This window comes from Dipodomys spectabilis, unplaced genomic scaffold, assembly GCF_019054845.1.
Source record: "Dipodomys spectabilis isolate Male_0828 unplaced genomic scaffold, ASM1905484v1 ptg000067l, whole genome shotgun sequence".
NCBI classification, from domain to species: Eukaryota; Metazoa; Chordata; class Mammalia; order Rodentia; family Heteromyidae; genus Dipodomys; species Dipodomys spectabilis.
In genome coordinates, this window is record NW_024870744.1 from 1442444 (window position 1) to 1463434 (window position 20991).

General features: G+C 46.7%; 2 protein-coding genes across 4 annotated transcripts in view; one reads left to right on the top strand and one right to left on the bottom strand.

Annotated features, from left to right (window-relative positions):
- Nucleotides 1–20991, top strand: part of Ralgps1 (Ral GEF with PH domain and SH3 binding motif 1) — a 242208-nt gene that overhangs the window by 116740 nt on the left and 104477 nt on the right. The window lies entirely within an intron of this gene.
- Nucleotides 2896–20991, bottom strand: part of Angptl2 (angiopoietin like 2) — a 31610-nt gene continuing 13514 nt past the window's right edge. The window contains exons 3-5 of the mRNA XM_042680989.1: nucleotides 8576–8769; nucleotides 6833–7103; nucleotides 2896–4538 (exon numbers count right to left, since the gene is read on the bottom strand). Coding sequence (XP_042536923.1) covers nucleotides 4339–4538; nucleotides 6833–7103; nucleotides 8576–8769 — 665 coding nt within the window. The 3' untranslated portion in view covers nucleotides 2896–4338. The remainder of the gene's footprint in view (nucleotides 4539–6832; nucleotides 7104–8575; nucleotides 8770–20991) is intronic.

Sequence of the window (20991 nt, forward strand, 5' to 3'; positions counted from 1 at the left end):
AACTCCCCCACTTCCAGGATTCTTTCTCTGCATTGCTTACACAGAGCCCAAGTGGGCTACAGCACGCATTTGAATATCTCTTCAGGATGGTCTTATACCTTGCTCTGGAATGAAGGATCTTGGGAAGCTATTAGTTTGTCCCTATCCTTTAGAGTCTCCAGGAAAATGGAGGCAGAATGAATGCCATTTTCCATTTGTCACCTCTAAAATGTTTGCTCCTTTTCTTTAATCTGGTTGCCTGGATATCTCTTATTATAATGAATGTCTCAAGTCTGAAACAGGTGAGGTGATCTGGAAAGTCAGGGAGGGTCCTCTGAACTCCTGGAGGATCCAGGGCTTCTACAAATGGCAGACTCCTATCACCACTGCTTTCAGTAATCAGGAGGTTTCTCTTTCAGTCTTGCTCAAATTGGCAAACTGTGAGGAGAGGACTCTTCAGTGTCATTTGACAATCATTGGCTGCAACAGAAGAAATAACTAGCTTTGTTAACTTCTGCCTGGGCCTACAGTTGTGCCCACCAGGGAGAAAGAATTCAATATTATTAGAACTTTCTTATGTTATATTGTAATCCTTAAAAGGACCCTGCCTGGGATAGAAGAGTGCTGTTGGTCTTACTTGGATCTATCTGCATGTTGACTGCTGAGGGAGAAGATCACAGGTACCTGACTGGGAGAACCCCAGGTTCACCCCATTTCTGACCTTACCTCCAGTGTACCTGTTCCATTCTGAAACCTAGTGAACTGGCCTCCTTCCTCCCAGTTTACTCTAAGAGCAGGTTGCATATGAGGGCAGCCTCCTTTGTCTTTTCATATGGCCAGTGGTGGTTTGGGCAAGACATGAGTTTGGGTGCTAGAGGAGAGGGACATTTGGGTTCCAAATGGAATGGAAAAGGAGCTACTTCACACTGTCCAGCTTGGCTTTCCAGAGCTCTGTGCTTTAGGTTTGGACCTTAAGACTAGTAACTAGAGAAAATGCATGTACCTTATGTTCCTTTTCCCTACATTCCTCCCCCTGCCCCCAACACACACATACACACTCTAGATGTGTGAGGAGGTATGGTTGTGGTCTGGGCCAAGTTTAGGACATACTCATAAAAAGCATGCAGTTTCTACTGTGACCCCAAGCAACTGGGAAGTGGGAACAGGGTGAGAATTCTCCCTCAAGGCCTGATACCCAGTGCCTTCTACTTTAACTCTCGTTGGGACTTTTTACTTAATCCCTACCTCATTTTCTGCTCTTCCATCGAGCAAGAATAACATCCCTTCCTTCTCAGAGCCATATGAAAGTGACTTAAAAGGGGAAAAAAAAGGAAAAAGTCCACTTCTAAGCACTTTGTAGTAGCCTCCTAACCACAACTTTAATAGAAAAAAAAAAAGCTCTCCAAGTTGTTTTGCATGGTAGTAAATAAAGACTGCTGTGTCTAAGTGGGTATATGTATGCAATTTTGACATGCATATCACCCAAACTCTTCAATTCTGGGCTTTTGCCGATAGCGCAGAAAGTGAGTATTTCTTTATCCTCGTACGGGCATGCAGTTGGCAGTTTTCTCATCTTTACCAATCTGACAGGTGCCACATGATGGCTTATCTGTCATTTATGGTACTTCTCTGGTTCCTACAAGGTGTTTGTGTACTTTCTTTCTTTTCAAATTCTTTATTGTGATTAAGTGATTACATAATTTCCCAAATTTCACAATATTGTGGGATAGTGATCCTTAGTTAAAGTCACACATTCTAACTTTCATGGGGCAAATTGTCTATCGTGGTCTATAACATTTATGAGTTCTATAAGCTTTCTCTCTTACTTCCTTTCTTTCCTTTCTTTCTTTCTTTCTTTCTTTCTTTCTTTCTTTCTTTCTTTCTTTCTTTCTTTCTTTCTTTCTTTCTTTCTTTCTCTTTCTTTCTTTCTCTTTCTCTTTCTTTCTTTCTCTCTCTCCCTTTCTTTTTTTGGTCATGGGGCTTGAACTTTGGGCATAGGTGCTGTCGCTGAGCTCTTCAGCTCAAGGCAAACACTCTACCCCTTGAGCCACAGCACCACTTCCAGTTTTCTGGTGGTTAATTGGAGATGAGAGTCTCACAGACTTTCCTGCCTGGGCTGGTTTCGAACTGTGATTCTCAGATATCAGCTTCCTGAGTAGCTAGGATTACAGGCATGAACCACTGGCATTCAGCCCAAATTTTCTATTACAGTGTTTGTATGAATTTGAAAGAGGTTCTGGCATGGTATGAATATTTAATCCTGTAATTGACAAATAAAAATATCAACATAGTAAACATATTTCTCTTGGTGGATCTTTGCCTTTCAGTCTTGGTCATGTTTTGTTTTTTGGAAGGCAGAAAAATTGGTATTTTTCAGTCATATCTTTCAGTCTTATCCTTTTTGGTTTGGGCTTCCAATCATGCCTAAAATGGCTTCCCTAAGTCCCAGATCTGCTTTGCAAGGAGACAGCTCTGGCAGCAAGTGTGGGACTTGGGTTAGAATGAGGGAGCTCAAGCTCCTGGTCAAGAGCCTGATGTGGCAGGGAAAGGAGAAGCGCTGAGGCCTGCACTGATCCTGAAAGGGCTCAGTGTGGAGGCTGGAGCAGCCTTAGCCATGGGAGGGAGGAGAAAGTACATGGCTGGCCTGGAGAAGTGTCTTGTGTTAACTGTCTTGCCTGGGAGGTGTTCTAGTTCATCAGTGGAAAAGTCTGGACACACTTGGATGAAGGAGGTTGACTCCAGAAAGTGGTACTTGCCACAATTTCTAGTGCAGGATTCTGGGAGGCAAAATGTGATCTCTGTGGTTGGGGATGCGTCCCGGTGCTGACTCTTCTCCTGCTTTTCCTTACAGAGGCCCCAATCTAGGTGGTAGGAAACATTTCTAAAACAGTAACAAAGGGTACAGATACATCCATGTAGCACTGATGGCTTTTATTGCAGATTTGTGTCATTACAAGGATAATCTGGGAATATATATATATATATTAAAAAACCCTCCCTTTTATATACACAGAACATGCTACATGGTACACTGTGAGAAATGCTGAGGTAATAGACACCCACTCAGATGTGGACAGTACCAAACGCCCCACACCTCACATGCCTGGCCCACATGCCCACTGGGAGGATTTCCCCTTCTAGACTCGTCTCTTCAGCCTCTGCATTCATTCTGGTAGCACTGAGCCCATCAGGACTCAGAAGCCACCATGTCGCAGTACACCAGCCATGGAGCCTGTGGCCAGACAGTTCAGCAACATATAGGAAGTAGCCGCTCCTCCCTCATGTGGCCCATCTTTCAGGGAAGTGGACTTGGGGTCGAGGTACAGACTCTGGTCCACTGAGCATGGAACCTCAGGTTTGTTGCCATCTAGGGCCCCCAACGTATTGACTTCTCTTCAGCTGAGTATCTCTGGCAAGGCAGGCTACTATTTGTGTGAAAGTTACAATGATGTGGAGGCTACAGTATGAACGGAAAATACAAAACTGTGAATACATTACGGTGCTGGTGTCACTTGACCTGGCCTTTCTTTACCGAGCCAAAACTGTTCCTTCTCAGAGGCTGAGGGATCTTGCCTGGATAGAAAGGCCTGTGTGGCAGAGAAGAGTGGCCAGGGAAGGAGGGAAAAGCGGTGCCTTGAACCCCAGCGAGCAGCTAGGGACTGAGGCTCAGAAGGCACTAGATGAGGGGGTAACTGGGTGTAGGTTGGTAAGAAGTCCTGAGAAGGGGGAGTGGTGTAAGGAAGGACAGGGAGGGAGAGCATGAAGTCTGATAAGGTTCTCACAGGGGTTCTTCAGAGGGGAGGTATGGAGCCCCTATGTGAGAGATGAGCCTTACAGACATTTCTGGAAGAATCCAGGCACCAATGCCAAGGATTCATTTTGAACTAAGGCAACACAGCCTGTGTTCTACCCTTAGACTCAAGTTACACAGCATTAAGGAAAATGCTTTCCTCTGAAGAGCAAAACTGTTGGCGATAGCTTCAGCATCTGAGAACTGAAAGTAGAATACGTAGTGTCCATACGTATCACGTGTGACCTGTATCTAAGCGCATGTACATACAGTCTGCACCGAGAGGCTCATGTACATGCATGTCACAAAAGCGTACAGTTGGGTTTTTAAAGGAAGAGTTGTGTGCATTCCCATCCTATCCTGATAACATGAGGGGTTGTTGGGTATGAAGGAAAGAAGGGGGACAGAGAACACTGTAGCAGTCCAGTTCCATATGTGGCACAGTAACTTTGGAAAGCAGAATCCTGCGTCCCATCCTCCCAGCTGAGATGAACTGGTGAGGCGTTGTGCTGGGGCTACACAGTCAGGGTGGTTCCTGATGATGGCCACGGAGTCAGGGGCGAGCAGGCTTAGTGGAAGGTGTTGGGGTTGGGCCGGATCATCATCACCACTTTCTTGAGGGAGTAGGAGCCTCCTCGGAACTCAGCCCAGTAGACCCCATCCTGGTAACGGCTCCGGTAGTGACCCCCACGGTACCAGACCCCGTTGAGGTTGGAGTGGGCGCAGGCATTATACCACCAGCCTCCCTTCTGATAGTGGGCGCAGTTTCCTGTGGAGAGAAAGGAGTGAGAAAGTATCCAGAAGGAGTTGATTCCGCCCCATCCGCAGGCCCATGTCTGGGAAAATCTTCAAAGCAAGAATGCTTGAGAGGTGGACTCTGTCCATTAGAGATGGAAGGCTGGGGTGTAGACTCCCTCAGACCTGTGAGGTGGCAGGCAAATAGCTTCCCCTCTCCCAACTACTGTATTCTTATCTGTAAAAAGGAGGATAAAATAACACCCACTGCATAGGATGACTGAGGATTAAGTGAGGCCATGTATAGCACAGTCCAGGCTCCCTGCAGAGGTGGCACGGACAGCACTGCCCACTGCAGGCTCTGGCCTGGGGCAGCTGGGGAGAGGGAGAAAGAATCTTCCTTTTAGGAGTTGAAAGGGGTAGATCAGAGTCTTTATAGAATATCAGGGGAAGTGAAGGAATGTCCGTCTTTTTCTTCCCAGCCCGAATTCTACCCAAGTAACTTTTCATATTATTTCATAAAAGAAGGTTATTTCCATGAAACTCCTGGCATTGTCACATCACACTGCATTTTGCTGCCAAGGACAAGCCGTTCAGAACAATAATAAGTGTGGGCAAGGTGCAAGCAGGCATGCAGGGGCATTGCACCCCACAGCAGGAGGAGTGAGAGCAGCCGCCATCATCTGGGCTGCTTAGTGGAGTGAGGGGACAGCAAGGAGGTGACCCCTTGTTCAGGGAGAGGACAGCTCTGCTCCAGCCAAGGTTGTGGGAGGGATGAGGAGGTAACAGATAGACTGAGGCAGAAAGCTGAAGGAACGCCTTAGCCTCAAGCACCCCAGGGTTCCCAGTTTTTCTGGGATTTATTCTGGGCCATGACTCAAGGTCACAAGGACCAAGAAACAGTGCTGGGCAGGGAGAGTGCTTGGCACACCAGTCTGTTTCCCATTTGCCAGGGGAGGCCCCCACCCGGCACTTCACCCTGAATGCCCCAGGGACAGAAACCATCTGACAGTGTGGGTCATAGAAGACTCTTCCCCTTGTCCCCTCTGAGGGATCTCAGGAAGTGTCTGTCTCAGCTCCATGCCCCCAAGACAAGGGGCATCTCCTAGACTGCTCTTCAGTAGCTCTGGCTTAGAAAAGCTACCAGTTTAGACAGGGACTGCTCTTTCCCCCTGCCCTTCCAGTAGAGCCCATTCAGGGACAGAGAGGGCACAGGGGTGTCTGGGTGGTGTGAGGAGAGGCAGGTCATGTCCCACTTTCCCCTTGATGTAGGGAGAACTACATACTATACTCTGAACAAGGTACCCCACTTCAAGGTGTGGAAAGCAGTGCCCACATAAAGCTCACTTCAAACCATTCCTAAAGTAATCCCCGGGGCTCACACATTCAAGAAAGGGAACTTGCAAGATAAGTAGGAGGTGGGGGCAGGAGGGATCAGGCTTATCTGGGAAAGCAGACTAGGCCTAAGCTTGGAGGTAGTGCCATCCTCAGGGCGACCTGGGCTTTGGTAACCCACCAGCCTCCAGGGTCTCTGGCTCTCGTCTGAAGGAAATGAGTGTGGACTTTGGAGGTATGAACTGTGGGGTTGTCTTGTACTGTGTTTAGGGCAGATTGTCTGTGAACCTTGTAATTCTTTGTTTTCCCTTGTTTTTAATTTAATTACGACTTCTTAGGAAGGACTCAAAGTCCTCCAAAGTATGTGTTCCAAGTATATGATCTTGTACAAATCACTTAATCTACTCTATCCCATTTCCTCTTAATAGCCTCATTACAGTGTTACATTAACAGAACATGCTACCATGTTATCATGCTATCAAGAAAGTCCATGGTATTGAGCTAAGTCGTAGACAAAGCTCTTGAGGTACATTCTCTTGAACTTTCTCCCTGCCCTGTAAGGTGGGTGTTGACCTTACTTCCAGATGTAGGAAGGCCCAGGAAGATGATATAGCCCAGGGAGGATGTGTGATTGAAGAAGAAGGGATGGTATTAGAACCCAGGGTGTGTGGCCAAGAGCCCACAGACATGAGTGCCTAAGACAGAGAAGTGAGGAGGGCACACACTTGGGCATGAGTGTCTGCCCTTATCTGTGTGATCCACATACTTTTGCCTTTCCCTTTTTGTAAGTGCCAAAGTGACCAAGCTTCTCAGAGGGGATTTGAGGGCAATGGCCAAAGGAGGGGATCATCAAACATTGGGACAGGGACAGTGGCTTGGCACATCCATCATCCCCCAGGGACCATCCTGCTCCCAGGACCTGGAGTCAGGAGAGATGGCTTGGGTAACCTCTTTTCCCAGCCCAGCACCTGAGTCAGACTCCACTTTTCCTACCTGTGTAAACATCATGGTCTCTGTCCAGAGTGGTGAACTGCTTGCCATTGTGCCAAGTGAAGGAGTCACCTGCATTGCCATGATATCGCCCTAGACGTAGCTTATAATACTCGCTCTCGGGCTCCACGCGGAAGCTGGCGTATTCTGCAAAGACCTTGCGTCCAGACCAGTCCTCCATGGTCACAAGCAGTTTGTAGTTGCCTTGGTTTGTCAGCCAGTAGATGTTCTCCAGGCCCAGCCAGTACTCGCCATCAATGTTCCCAAACCCTTGCTGAGGAAGACCCAGGAAAGCATGAGTGTAGACTATGCTGGGCACTCACCGGCACTGGACACTCAGCTCTGGCCTGAGAGTGGCCCGAGAATTGCATGCAGCACAAGGCCAAGTCTGGGCTCAAATTTCTGTTCCCCCATGTCACAGCTCTGTAACTTGAAGAGTCACTTCACATTCCTGAGCCTCAGCTGCACATCATTCACACAGATGGAGAGGATGGCTCCTTTGGACAGGCAGCCTGTGAACCCCAGTGAACCTCACGGGCACTTTTCTCTCATGGCTGCTACGGGAATGTGTGGTGTGGCCATCAGATAACTTGCCACATAGAAGGCATGTGTCCATTCCAAGGACAGGGTCCTCACCTCCCCCAAGCCTCAGTTTCCTTCTCTGAGGATGAGCTGTGTGTGACGAGCATGTGTAAGCCCTAGCATAACAGACAGGCATGAGCTGTGTGACACATGCGTGACCTCTACCTGGACTTCCTTCCAGTTCTAGAACCCAGTGGTTTTGCTATGAATGTTTTTGACATGTAGTGGTGAGGGTGGGGTGGGGTTATATACACAGTGATAGCCAGCAAAGTCTTGTAAGTGTATGGATTCATTTCTGACCATTGCTAGTGCTTAGTGAGACCTCTTGCTTATAATGTACACTTCCTGTAAGTTATTTTATGAACTCTTAAAGCGAGGAGCTATCATGAGCCTCCCTAGGATGGGTGAGCCAGGATGTGCTAGAAACTGTGATCTTGGGCACTGTGCTATACCATCTCCGCAAAGAGGGTGTAGAGGAGTCTCTGGGAACATAGGCTGGTCGGGAGGTGGGCAGGGAGCAGCAGGATAGAAGGAGACCTGAGAAGCAGGCGCAGCAAAGCCACATGTGGAGGCTACGAGGAGGTGGACATTGAAGGCTGAGCTGCAATCACTGCTTTGCCATATGACAGCAGTGCAGCTGTGAGCAAGGTATGTCTCCTCTGTCCTGTTAGTCAGGGTGATAGTGGTACCCTTTGCAGGGGTCACTGTGAGATTAAATGTCATAAGGGATCACTGAATGGTGCCAAGGCATGGCAGGTGCCCAGTGAACTGAGCCACTTACACTATTTTTCACACTCTCTGCTCAGATTTGGTGCAGCTGAGCCCTTGCAGCCTTTCCTACAGAGGGCCCATGAGCTTCAGGACTTCCTCTCTGGGCTTTGAGAACAGGGCTTCCATGGGAAGATAGCAGTAAGCAGCTGGGAATAAGGTGCTACCCATAAGCCAGCTGGGGTGGGGGCCTCCCCCCTGCTGCCTGTCTAGTCTGTGGGGCTTTGATGGTTCCAACTGTAAGCTGTTGTCTTGCAGCAGGTGCTAGTGGCACTTTGCAGCAGGTGCTAGGGAATGAACCTATCCTCACCACCCTGGTGGGTTGAAAATGGCCCTGTCCCCATCTTTACCCTGTGGGGCCAGTCAGGGCAGTGCACATAGGCCTTAGAGGCTCACCTTGTATGTCTCCCAGTTCCTAAAGAAGTTGACGGAACCATCCAGGCGCCTCTGGATGACAGTCCAACCCCCAGGGTCATGTCTCTGGTCACACCACACCTGCATGAGGCGGTTAGTGTTCTCAGGCTTTACCAGGTAGATGGAGCTGGTATCATGGCCATCTTCCAGGGCCTGCAGACAGTCTCTCCAGGGCCCTGCAGACACAGATGTGCACATGTCACAAATGCTTGTCACTACACCATATTCCTAGCCATCTAGCCATATCCCAAGTAGCACAACCTATGCTAGGGCTCTGGCAGGGAGCCACAGGCCTGATGTAATATGATATAAAAACAAGAGCTCAGAGCCAGGGCTCCAGATGTGTGATCTCCAAGCTTGGGTTCTGCTCTCGTCCTCTTAAAGTATGATCTTGGTCAGCTTTCTCGCTTCTCTTCATTCTCAGTTTCTCTTGTTTATAGTTAAAGGACTTATTTTCCTCATCTAGGGCTCTTAGGGTAGAGAGATCCTTTCTGTGGCAATTCCTGGTGATTTTTTAAAAAATTAATTCTGTTGGTAGAAAGAGATTTGAGCCTATCGAGTATGACCATGTTCACCAGTACTGCAAGGACGTAGCTGTGCTCTGCCAGCAAGGCTAGCCTGCATCCGGTCTTTCCTTTCCTGTACTCCAGACACACCTCAGCCTGACTTCACATATGCTTTCCAGTTTTCTGATTTCACTATATTTTCTAATAAGTGACCTTTAGCAGGCCCAGAATTTGGCCAGGTAGCCTGAGACCTCATGGTGTTTCTGAGAACCCTACAGTGGTCTCTGAACACATCAGTAAGTAGGTACAGGCCTGACATGTCAGGGTCTTCCTTATTAGTCTGAGGGAATTTCCAGAGGCCAGTCAACTATACAGATTAAAATATATACTTTTTTCAAGCCCCAAGACAGAAATAAATAAACAAACAAATAAATAAAATATGTACTTTGTGCTGTGTATGGTGGCTCATGCCTATAATTCCAGCCATGAGGGAAGCAGAGGTAGGAAGATTGGGATGTGAGGCCAGCCAGGCAATAAAACGAAAAGACCTTTTCTGAAAAACAACTAAAAGCAGCTGGGTGCTGGTGGTTCACACCTGTCTTCCTAGCTACTCAAGCGGCTGAGATCTGAGGATCACAGGCCAAAGCCAAACCACACAGGGAAGTCCATGAAACTCTTATCTCCAATTAGCCACCAAAAGGCTCAAAGTAGAGATGTGGCTCAAGTGGTAGAGCAATGGCTATGAGCAAAAAAGCTCAGGGACAGTACCCAGCCAGGCTCTGAGTTCAAGCTCCAAGACCAGCACCCCCTCACTCCCCCCCCCCCCCACACACAGCAAAATGGGATGGAGGCAGGGTTCAAGCAGTAGGGCACTTGCCTAGCAAATGTGACACTCTGAGTTCAAATCCAAGTACTACAGAAAAAAAAAGTAAATAAAATTTCATTTCATCTCTTTACATGTTCCCCAGACTGAGAATGGTTAAGATCAAAAGTGCTTAAAACAAAAATCCATCTTGCTCTATTAATTTTCACATTTCTTCAACAACTATTCATTGAGTCCTAGTTCCTGCAGGAACTGCACGAGGACAGTCAGAAGAGGGGAGCCGGCCCCAAAGCCCTCATTCAGCTCCACTTCCTGGTGACCCTGCCTTTCTCCCTCTAAGTGTGTAAATGGGTGCTTGTCAGTGGGAGTATGCTCCGCTTTTGCTGACTAGCTCCAGCTTGGTAGCTTCCTTCCTGTCTGGCAGTTGGACTCAACTAGTCCACATGCCCCACAGCCAGTCAGGCAAGGTCCTTGTTAGACATCTCAATAGGCCTCTGCGGAGCCCTTGCAGTGACATATGAACACTGCACCCAGGCCCAGGTCAGTGTGGGTACTGACACTGAACTGTGGGCTCCCTTCATTCACTGGGGAAGCAGGGCTTTTCACCATTTACCTTCCCCTCAGCTCTCGCCTAGCAGGACTCCTAGCACCCCACCCCAGGAAGCAGGTGGGCACAAGCTTCTCCTTCCTCCCTTCCTCCCTCTAGTCCTCCTTCCTTCCCTTCCAATTTTTCTTCCTTCCTCCTCTTTCCTCTCCCTCCCTTCTTCTTGCCCTCAGTATCCACCTCAAGGAAGGGGAGGCCCAACTTCAGGAAGAACATTCAGGAAGAAGAAAAAGGTGTTGGTTGTGTTTGGCCCAAGCCCCGGGGACAGAGACAGAGAATGGGAGTCTGTCCTAAACAGCTGGAGCAGAGCACTGGTGGGTGTGGGGAACTCTCGGGCTCTGCATCAGGTCAGCAGTGTGTGTGGAGGGGGAGTGTTGATGAGCATACTGGGGACAGAAGATCCGGCAGAACCTGCAAAATAACGCCCACTGAAAGCAAGCCAGCCACTTCCTGCAGAGCCACTGGGCCCTGTAGGATGGTCAGATGGAGAGACTATCCTCCAAGGGCACCCATAGGGAAGATTTTCAGGCGGTCAGCCTTGTGGGTCCCTCCCAGTCTTTTTTGAAGAGACAAGTGGTTTCGAATATACTGGGATCTCTGGTCCCTTTAAGAATTTGTGGAAAGAAAATATAGGCTCATGCAATTTTATTATAGTATTAGGAGGTAATGGACCTCTAAGCCTCAGGTTATTAGTATCTACCTCTAAAAAGTCCTCTCTGGACTAGCTAATAACAGTAAGATAACAATAGCCAATGCTACTGAGCATTTCTTGTTGGAAGCCCTGCCCAAGTATTTCCATCCTAATCCTCCTCACACCCTTATGAAGTGAAGATAGTCTCTCCATTTTACAGATGAAGACACCAGAGCCAAGGAACATTACGGGACACACATGTGAAGGTCACATGGCCAGTAAGGGGCAGAGTAGGTCTCTGCCCCTCCCCTCCCCCCCTCTGGCCCCAGCTGGACTGGGTAGGCCAGAGCCTTACTTGAATGCACTCTTCTTATACTCTTCTTTTCCCTGATCAGAGTGAATTCAGAGTCAGGGCCCAGGCTCTGACCTCTGTGAAAGGGCTATCTTTATCAAGGTGTTAACCCTTTTTAATTTAGCTTTATTGATAATTTGAGTTGTTGTTGGTTGGTTTTTTTTTTTTTCCTCTTGCATTTACATCTTGGTGGGGTTTTTTTTTGTTGTTGTTGTTCGGTTGTGGGGCTTGAACTCTGGGCCTGGGTACTATCCCTGAGCTCTTCAGTTCAAGCTCTCTGCCACTTGAGCCACAGCGCTGCTTCTGGTTTTCTGGTGGTTAAGAGTCTCACAGACTTTCCTGCTCATGTTGGCTTTGAACTGTGATTCTCAGATCACAGCCTCATGAGTAGCTAGGATTACAGGCGTGAGCCACTGGTGCCCAGTATACATCTTTGTGTTTTTTGCCCAGTTTTCAACTCCTGTGTGTGTGCGTGTGTGCGTGCATGCGCGCGTGTGTGTGTGTGTGTGTCTGTCTGTCTGTCTGTCTGTCGGTCTATGTGTTTGCTTGTTTTGTTTGTTTGTTTGTTTTTAAATAGGAAAACCTGGCAATTCTTTAAAGCCTCATAGACTAGTGGGATTAGGTATAAGAGTGGAGATGTGTTTAGTTAGCATTTTCCACCTTCAAGAAAGACTTTCCACATGTCCCTGCAGCCTGCCCTTCAGATGATATGTGGGCCCATCAGCTTCTTATCAAGAGCCATGTCCTCCAATTTCCTTTAGAAGCCCTTTGCAGACCTCTTCCAAATCACCCACATTCACACACATTTTCTCTTCTTACACTGAAGTACTAGTGGCAAATGAGGGGTGAAAATGAGTCCGAAAAATAGTTGCATTCAAAAACCAGCAGCAGTATAATGTTGTTGTGGCCCAATTAAAATGGCGTGCCAAAACCTTCTGCTTTGATGAGAGAAACCTACCTCCAATAAAGGAATGATGCACTGGCAAATCTGTTATATGCAAATAATGTGATCAGAAATCCTTACTGAAACCTATAAGTAACGTGGTGCCAAGCTTGTCATGGTTACACACAAATCATGCCATCCTTGTGAGGCATCCAACTTTGGTTAAAGAATCCATTGCACAGGACATGTGGGGCTAAGAGAAGGACTTCCAGTTTGGAGCAAGCTCAAATCTTGGTATCTTCACCTGACCACTGGATGACTTTGGGTAAATTTCTCACCAAGCCTCAGTTTGTTTTCTGTAAAATGGGGAGTGAACACTAGTCATCTGAGGCTCTCAGGCTGTATGATAGACGAAAACTTGACATGTTGTAAGTCGTTCACCCTTCTCCCCTACCATATGCATGTTACTGCTTGCTTTTGAGTTTCCAAAACTAAATCTAACGTTGTAAGTATATATGCACGTGTTATAATGTCTATCAATAGGCGTTTTCTACAAGGCATATTTTAAGTCACAGAAGACCACAAAGCTGTACTGAAATAAAGAATGGAAATCATTTTTGTCAACAAGGCTGAATTTTTGATGTGTAGTGGGTGAAGCGCTGCCCTGGAGCAGTGCGAGTGCCCCGGCGGCCGCTATTTACCTTGGCTCACCTTCTGAAAGGCTGCTCTGCCCGGAGCACCAGGCCAACACTAACTCAGCAGCACCTATATTCTGCACAGTATGAGTGCCCAACCTTGCCTCCATAAAGACCACATTTACACTATAGCCAGAATGTTCCACATGAAGAGCATTGCAGCCGCCATGGCAAGCTGAGACTTTGTGGTTCCTCAGAGAGGCAGGCAGGGTACAGGAAGCACACAGGACATGGGGCTGGGAGGAGGGGAGAGGGACACTGGTACATAGAATATGAGGTATGCAGGTCTCTGGCCTTCAGACCCCAGGTTCAGCCTGGTAAGTATTGGAGGTGATCACACCCGGGCCCTACCGCTGCTTCCTCTCTCTTCTCTGGGTTCTTAATGGCTAATCACATACAAGGGACAAGGCCTTCCAGGAAATCAGGAATCACCCCCATTCATAGCCTATTCAGTTCTCACCACTTCCTGGCAGGGCCTTCTGATAAAGCAAAGTTGGACTGGTTAGACATGTCAGGCCCAAGTATAACTTCTTCTTGTTCCTTCTCTGTGATCTGTGATGGACCAGTCTCAGCCCAACTTACACAGGTCCTACAACGGAAGGTGACTTACAATCTGTAGCTACCTTCAAAGTAGTCCTATTCAGGCCCACTTCAGCTTCCCTTGAAGCCAGGACATTTGTGGAGGGGAAAGCTGCCTCTCCTGCCTGGCTATCCCTGAGAACCAGGAAAAAAGAACAAAGACCTTCAGGGCTGTGAGCCAGCAATTGATGGGCTCTTTGTTCCCTAAATCCAGCCTTGAATCTCAAGACTTGACTACCATAGGCTGTGTATTTGATCTTGTGGTGCGGGAAAATGTCCCCCAAGAGCTGTTCCTATGAGTATTTTAGTACCAGTGAGGCCCTGGTGGAGGGGATTCTGTGATAACATGGAATCGCCTGCTTTTGTCTGAGAACTATATGTAGTTTTACTCACTAATGGTCTATCTCCAAAACTACTCTTTTCAGCACTCCCCCAAAACATTTTGCTAACGTAAGTGACTAGTTGTAAAATAGGATCTGGAATTTCCTACCTGAATTTTTCCATCTTGATTAGTAGGGCACATGGACTTCTTAGGTGTGAGTCCCAGCCTGGCCCATGACAGGACTCCCTGAGTATCCTGAGAGGTCAGGAGAACATATTTTGGGTGTGGCCCATGAGGACCACTAATGTCCGAGGCTCTAGTTTCATTTATCTGGGAGTTTGGTGAAAAATTACTTTAGTTATGTCCACATATATCCTATGTCAGTTACTACTTTTCAGTAAACCAGAATACTAAATCCAGGAATAGTTTTACATTGCTAAAGGCATCTCTAGCTCCTGCGGCCTCCAAACTGGCATTATACATATCATTCTGGTCCCTCCAGAAAAAAAGGTCTAAATGAGCTCACTCTGTAGACCACTTTCACTCTCAGACAAGGGGCACGGTGCCTGGGGCCAACAAACTTTTCAGGAGTTTATGAACATGTTTGAGGACTTAAAAAAATCTTATTGGCTCTAAACTATGATGAAAAATTTATTAGAATATAATTAAATTTCTACTGAGTGTAACATCTTGTCAAGTTCATTTATGGAGGCATTCACAGATGCCGCCATAAAATTGTTACTACTTTGGGAAACAATTTGTAGGTTAGATTTTTCTCACTTCCCAAGAATTCTTGAATATGCCTGATGTTTGCTGAGAAATCAGAGCCAACCATAAATTAATTGAGTTACTCTTAGCCAAATAATTTCAAAGCAAAAGTAAGGAAATCCTTTTGAAATTGTTACATTAAAAATATATATTAGATGCCTGAGGTAGATGTACTTCATTGTATTTTGATGGAGTCTGGAACTTCCCAAGAGCTCTTAAGGCCAGTGAAGGGCATGAAGGGCCCCTGTTTGTGCCTATTTGACTTCAAGATAAACAGCCACTGCAGTATTGCTTTCCAAGGAGAAATAGGCCCACTGTTAGGTTTCTAGCAGAGCATTTCGATAGGAGACACAAGGACAAGTTTCTGTAAGTTAGACAACTTACAGAAAACAGGAGGATAGACTTGAAGGGGCCATGGAGGTCTCTCTGTTCACAGAGGTTGAGCACCTGAGGGGTTCCAGAGGACCGTTGAACCTTGGAGTTTCTGATGGCAGCCACCTAGGTGAAGAGGTCACTGGATGTGGGAGTTCCTAGGAGTGCCCAGGGCTCTCTGAGACACTAAATAGTATGATCAGAGCTCTCCTCAGTGCAGGCACATATCGTGGACCCAAGACTGCAACTCATGGATACCAGACACATGGTGGGTAGTAGGCCTGTGGATGTCCAACCCATTACCCCTTTCCATAGTTCTTAAAGAACTATGTTGGCTTTCCTCGATCACAAAGTGTTCATAAACTTTTTAATACTCTATTCTAATTATTGTAATTTTATACTCTATTCTAGCCATCTAATTTTAAATGATCATATTCAAAAATACTTATTAAAGAAAAAGCACTTATTTGGCGAGGGAGAGGATAACATAAGTATTCCAGGTCTCATAGCTCCATAGGCTCAACTTGAGATACAGCGCAAAGATGATTCAGGCTTATGTGACACCCCAGGAGGGCTGATCTGAAGGACCAGGAGGGTCCATCATCAGCATCCCTTAAAAAGGTCCCTGCAGCCTGCATCCTTAGTTGATGCAGTAGACACTACCCCAAGTATACGATTTTATTACTTTTACAACAGTGACCTAACTATTGAGCTCAACAACCCAGCTGGTGAAGTTTTAGACACTCAGTAGTGTGATGCTAACTTAATTTTGCTTTTTGTACATATGTCTTAGAAAATATCTCTAGAGGCTTCTTGGGGTTGATATAAGTTTTCTACAACAACCCACGTATGTGACTGGGAAGCTAGCCGCAGGCTACCCAATCTCCAGGATTTTCTAGTTACTTCCAGTTTGCCAAGTGCCAAACTGTTGGGATTTCCAGGCTCCCAGATGTCAGATCCCTAGGAACAAATTGGTAGTTTATCTCATGGGCTGCAAAGACCCAGATTATTTAGCCCAGTGTCATTCTTGGAAAATAGCCTGAGGCACAAAGGGATAGCTTTCCATCATATTCAAAAGCTCTTTGTGTTCAGTTCCCCAAACCCTCAGAGGAGGAGAGAGAGAAAGCAGAGCAAGGAGGAAGATGCCCCCACAAGTAATCCCCTCCAGTGACTTTTGTTTACTAAGAAGAAACTAGCAAGTAATTCTCTTTGAAACATCACTGCATTACGTAGTTTGCAATGAATTTAGCGATCTTGTTTTGTTTAACAAAACATTTTAGAAAAACAGTACACCATACACTAGAGACGGGAGAGACCTGTATGCTTTTTCCCAAAGCCTCTCTCTCTAGTCTTGAAGGATGAATCTGAATCAGGGGAAGCTAATCACCTCAAGAAACCATCAGCACTGTGTCTCAACCTTCCCCAGTTCTCTCTGTGTTCAGACAGGATCTCAGGCTGCTGGAGCTGATCCAGCCAGCCTGGATTAGCTTTTTTTTTTTTTTTTTTTTACTGCGTTGGCTTACTTGGCCTCCACAAAGAGTAGAAGTCACCAGTTGTCTTTTAATGAAGTGTCCTACTTATAGTTCCTACCTCATCGGGTGAGTGAGATAAAATCAAGGGAGAAAGTCCACCAAGTTAAACACTCTTGTTCAAGTCATCTGAGCCCAAGCTATAGACAGCTGTGACAACAGGGGTGATTTTCATATGTGTGATGTGACTATCAGCTTCTGGTTTTACATGGAGAGCTAATACTTAAAGAAATCAGGACTTTAGGCTTTGCTGTGTGGTGGTGGTGGGGCGGGGGCAGGAGGGGGGCATTGACAGGCTAAGACCTCAGGAATGTGTTCAGATTAGATAGAAATCGAATGTTGCATTAGTTTGGGGCCTCTGTTGGAACCCTTTCTGAGGTGTCAGTGTGTACTATGGTTCTGTCGGTGCTCATGCACCTCTACAGGCTGAAGAGGGCCAGCTGGTCCTGGTGGGTATGTAGCAGGCGTGTCTATGTGGTTAGAGCTGTGAGCATTCTCAGCACACACTGCCACCTGAGCTCAAAGTGCCTTTTCAAGGGGCTGCTTGGAACCTAGTGCTGGAAAGAGATCAGGTCCCTGTCAACTTTGGCCAAGTCAAGCATTCATAGAGCAATTTTCACACCAGTCCCCTCCAGCCTCTCTGTAGAAATGTGCAATATTGCTAAGTGGTTGGGACAGACAATTTGAGTCTCAGCCGAGCTACTTATTAGCTCTAGTGTAATCATGTGCTAAGTTATTAAACTGCTGTGAACCTCAATATTCTGGAAGCTATGAATTCAGAGACTTGTAAGCTCTGTGACAAGAACGCTATGCTAGGAGATTAGAGGGTCCCTAATAGTTCTGCCATTTTATGTTGTGGCCCCCTTCTTATCCCCTTAGAAACAGACTTGTTCTATTCTCTTTCTCCAGAGAGGAAACATGGAGTGTCCACGCCTTCTAGTTTTAAATATTTGTTTTCTGATAAGCCCTGCTGGGCAGCTAATGGTTAACACCATTCTTCCCTAGTCCGAGTCTGGATGGGCCTTGTGACAGGAGGCTGGTATGTATGGGCTCTGCCTGCTGTGAGCTTTCAGGGCAGACCATATAGCCTAGGCCTTCTCAAACATCATTTGAACCAAAATGCCCCTAAACGTGGCAAGCCCTGGGGAGAGAGGACAGAAGCCCAGGTATGAAGCCAGGACCTACCTGGGCCTTTTACCCCAGCTCTTAGCAGCACCCGTCTATGTATTCCTCCCTCCCTGACTCAAGATTAGCCTTTCATGGCAATGGCCAAGAACAAGTCATAAGTGCAGCCTCAGATAAGTGGCTGTGGCCACCTTGGTTCCCTGGGGAGGGACATGCAGTGTGCTGGGTGAACAAAACAATGGGGAAAGAAGGATGGCTCTGAGGTTGCCGAATGAAAGATTTAGAAGCTGCCCAGGGCTGGGTGCACAGGTGTTGCATTGCAAAGGTGTTCCTGGCTGAGTGGTGTCCGAGGAATAAAGGCTTTGTTGGGGAGAGCACAGAGGGGTTTTGTTTTCTAGGACCAGCACGTACCTGGGCTGGAAGACAGCTGATAAGAGCCCTCTGCTGAATAGCTGCTCTAAATCTCAGTGGAGGGAGAACATCTTCTTTTTCCTCTACTTCAGTCCAGCCCCAAGAATAGAAGGGCCCTCTCCACCACCTTCCCCAACTCTATCTGAGCTGAATGGAGCTCAATGGTGAGATGAGCCATCATCAAGAGCCATCATACAAGAAGGCTTTGCCTAAAAAACTTAAAAATAGAGCAGTAACAGGGCGTTCAGGTTATCTCCATAATTAACTCACAGCCAGTTCCCACTGTTCTCCCCATGCCATGCACCTCCTTAAGTAGAAGAGGAAGCCTGCATATAGAAGCCCACACTAGCCACAAAGAAGTGGAGCACTGGGATCACTTGGGGGCCGGGGGTGGGGGAGAGGGAGTCAGAGCACAGCGTGTCCCTGTGTCTTTGCACAGATTCGTCTCTGTCAGAGACCTACCCATCACTTGGAGTTGCCAGGGCCACCAACTCCCAGATGCCCCTGGGTAACTCTTCTGAAGTCTTTAAGATAACAATGCAGAAGGTGTCTGGCCTTTCCTTTCCCTCTAAGAAGACACAGTCATGGCACGTTAGTGTCCTGTAGCCCCTCATGTGTCCCTCTGTGGACACTTAGCACACTAGGGTATTGCCACAGCCACTGTGTGCAGTGCTTTTAACTTTAGGTGCTTCGTTCTGTTGAACTGATAAATTCTCAGAAGGTTCTGGAAATTTTGGCCTCACCAGATGCTCCCTCCCAGAGAAATCCTTTGTCAAGCCAATCATTTGTAGGCTAGGTTTAGGGAATAGACAATGGCCACTGGATGGATTCCAGATGCTTTCATGCATCTGTTCCTCCTCAGGTTGAGTTCCTAAAGATCAACGACCATCGTTAGACTTGCTCCCCCAAGTCTAACACTACACACAGCACGAAGTAAGGCTCAACCGTGTTGGCCTCAACACATGTATGATATTACATGCTAGATTCTGTGTTTGTGTTTCCGCAATACAACCCTTGAGGGTTATGGCTCTGTATCCATTTTGCTGAGAACATTGAGGCTCAGAGGAGTTAAATAATTTTCTCATGAGTTGACAGCTAAGAGGAGTGCAGTCCAGATGTAAACTCAAGCTTTATTCCTAGATTCTGCATCTACCAGTTTAGTTCAACCTCAGAAACATGCTGAAGTTGCTCAATTAGAAACCAGAGACACTTAGGCAAGAGTTATTCTCAGTCACCATGAGAGGGGGGCATCATGTCAAGATTATAACTCATCTGAGCATTCACATGGCATCCAAAGGCCCTTCTCTCCCTGGGTAGTCTGTTAGGAAACAAGAACATACCACTCCCTGTTTCATGTCTAATATCAAAACAAGTATTGATGCAAACTGGTCATGAGCATTGAATGCCAGAGCTAAAGACAAATTATTTTAGTTTCCTTGTTTTAAGATGAAAAGACAAAAGGAGACTCAGCTACCCAGGGCCCAGGGTAAACATACCTTTTCACAATAATCCATTTAGATGAATGAATGAGAATAGACTGAAAATAGTGCCTACCCAAAGCTTCAGACAGGGAAATGGAAGTGCAGTCAGTGTATTGTGCTCTAAAGCTACTCAGTGGAGAAAGCCATTCTATTCCAAAGCACTTGTTCTTCACCTCTACATGCTAGCCTGGTCTTTGCTTTGTGATGCTGTGGCAGTTGCTCTGCCCTTAGTCTAGCTGTCCCCACTGACCTGAAAATGATGCCACCCTCTGCCTGTAGACTCAGCTCCATCTGGTGTTAGCAAGACTCTCCTAGAACTGACATTTATTTTTAAAGGTAAGAAATAAGTGTAAAACAGGATATTTTCAGTAAAAATAGCTCCCTGGGAGAGGGACTGATTGGAATATATTGTATACATGCATAGAAATGTCACAAGGAGATTCCCTCTCATATAGCTAATATATACTAAAGACAACAACAGTAACAACAAAAATAAACCCACATTTTTTATATTAAAAGAAAAAGCAACAGAACAAATGACAACACAAAAACCCTCCCGACTTACACAGTGAAATGGCGCCCAAAGCCCTGGCATAGAGCAGGTAGGTGGTTAATCGTTGCAGCCAGGGAGCTGGTTATTCAGCAGCCCATTTGGAAGGCTGATGCTACTTGGACTGAGGAGAAGCTGAGCTCCAGGGAGCTAGTCTGGCACTGAGGGGAGCCTCTGGCCTGCTCCCTCTCAACTGAAGATCTGAAGGCCTGGAGTCCTGAGCACGCAGCAATCAACTCAAGATGTGAAGTGAAAGGCCTCAACGTTGCCTGAAAATCCTAGGCCTACGAGCACATTACCTAACCTGCCCCTCAGGAACTGTGGGGTTAAGTAGGAAACCATGAAAATGCCCAGTGCTGCTGTCTTCATTAAGCTTCCCAACCAGCCAAGAATCCATTCCCTCTCCATCACAATATACTGAGAAATACATTTTAAGTTGAAATGTATATGTAATAGCCAGGTAGTGTGATTCTGTCCTATAATCCCAGCACTCAGGAGATTGAGGCAGGAGGATCTTGAGCTTGAGGCTACATGGTAAAACCCTATCTGAAAAAAAAGAAAAGAAAAGAAAAAAAAAAAGAAGAGAAGAAGAAAGAAAAGAAACAGAGAGAAAGGAGGGAAGGAGGAAAGAAAGAACATCCAGAGCATATATAGAAGACATCAAAAATCCCAGGCAGTGGCAGACTATAGGACATGTGGAGGCTTTAGGAAGTGCCCTCTCCCACCCACTGGCCCTAGGCTGTGTTTACCTTATCTTCATTATGATA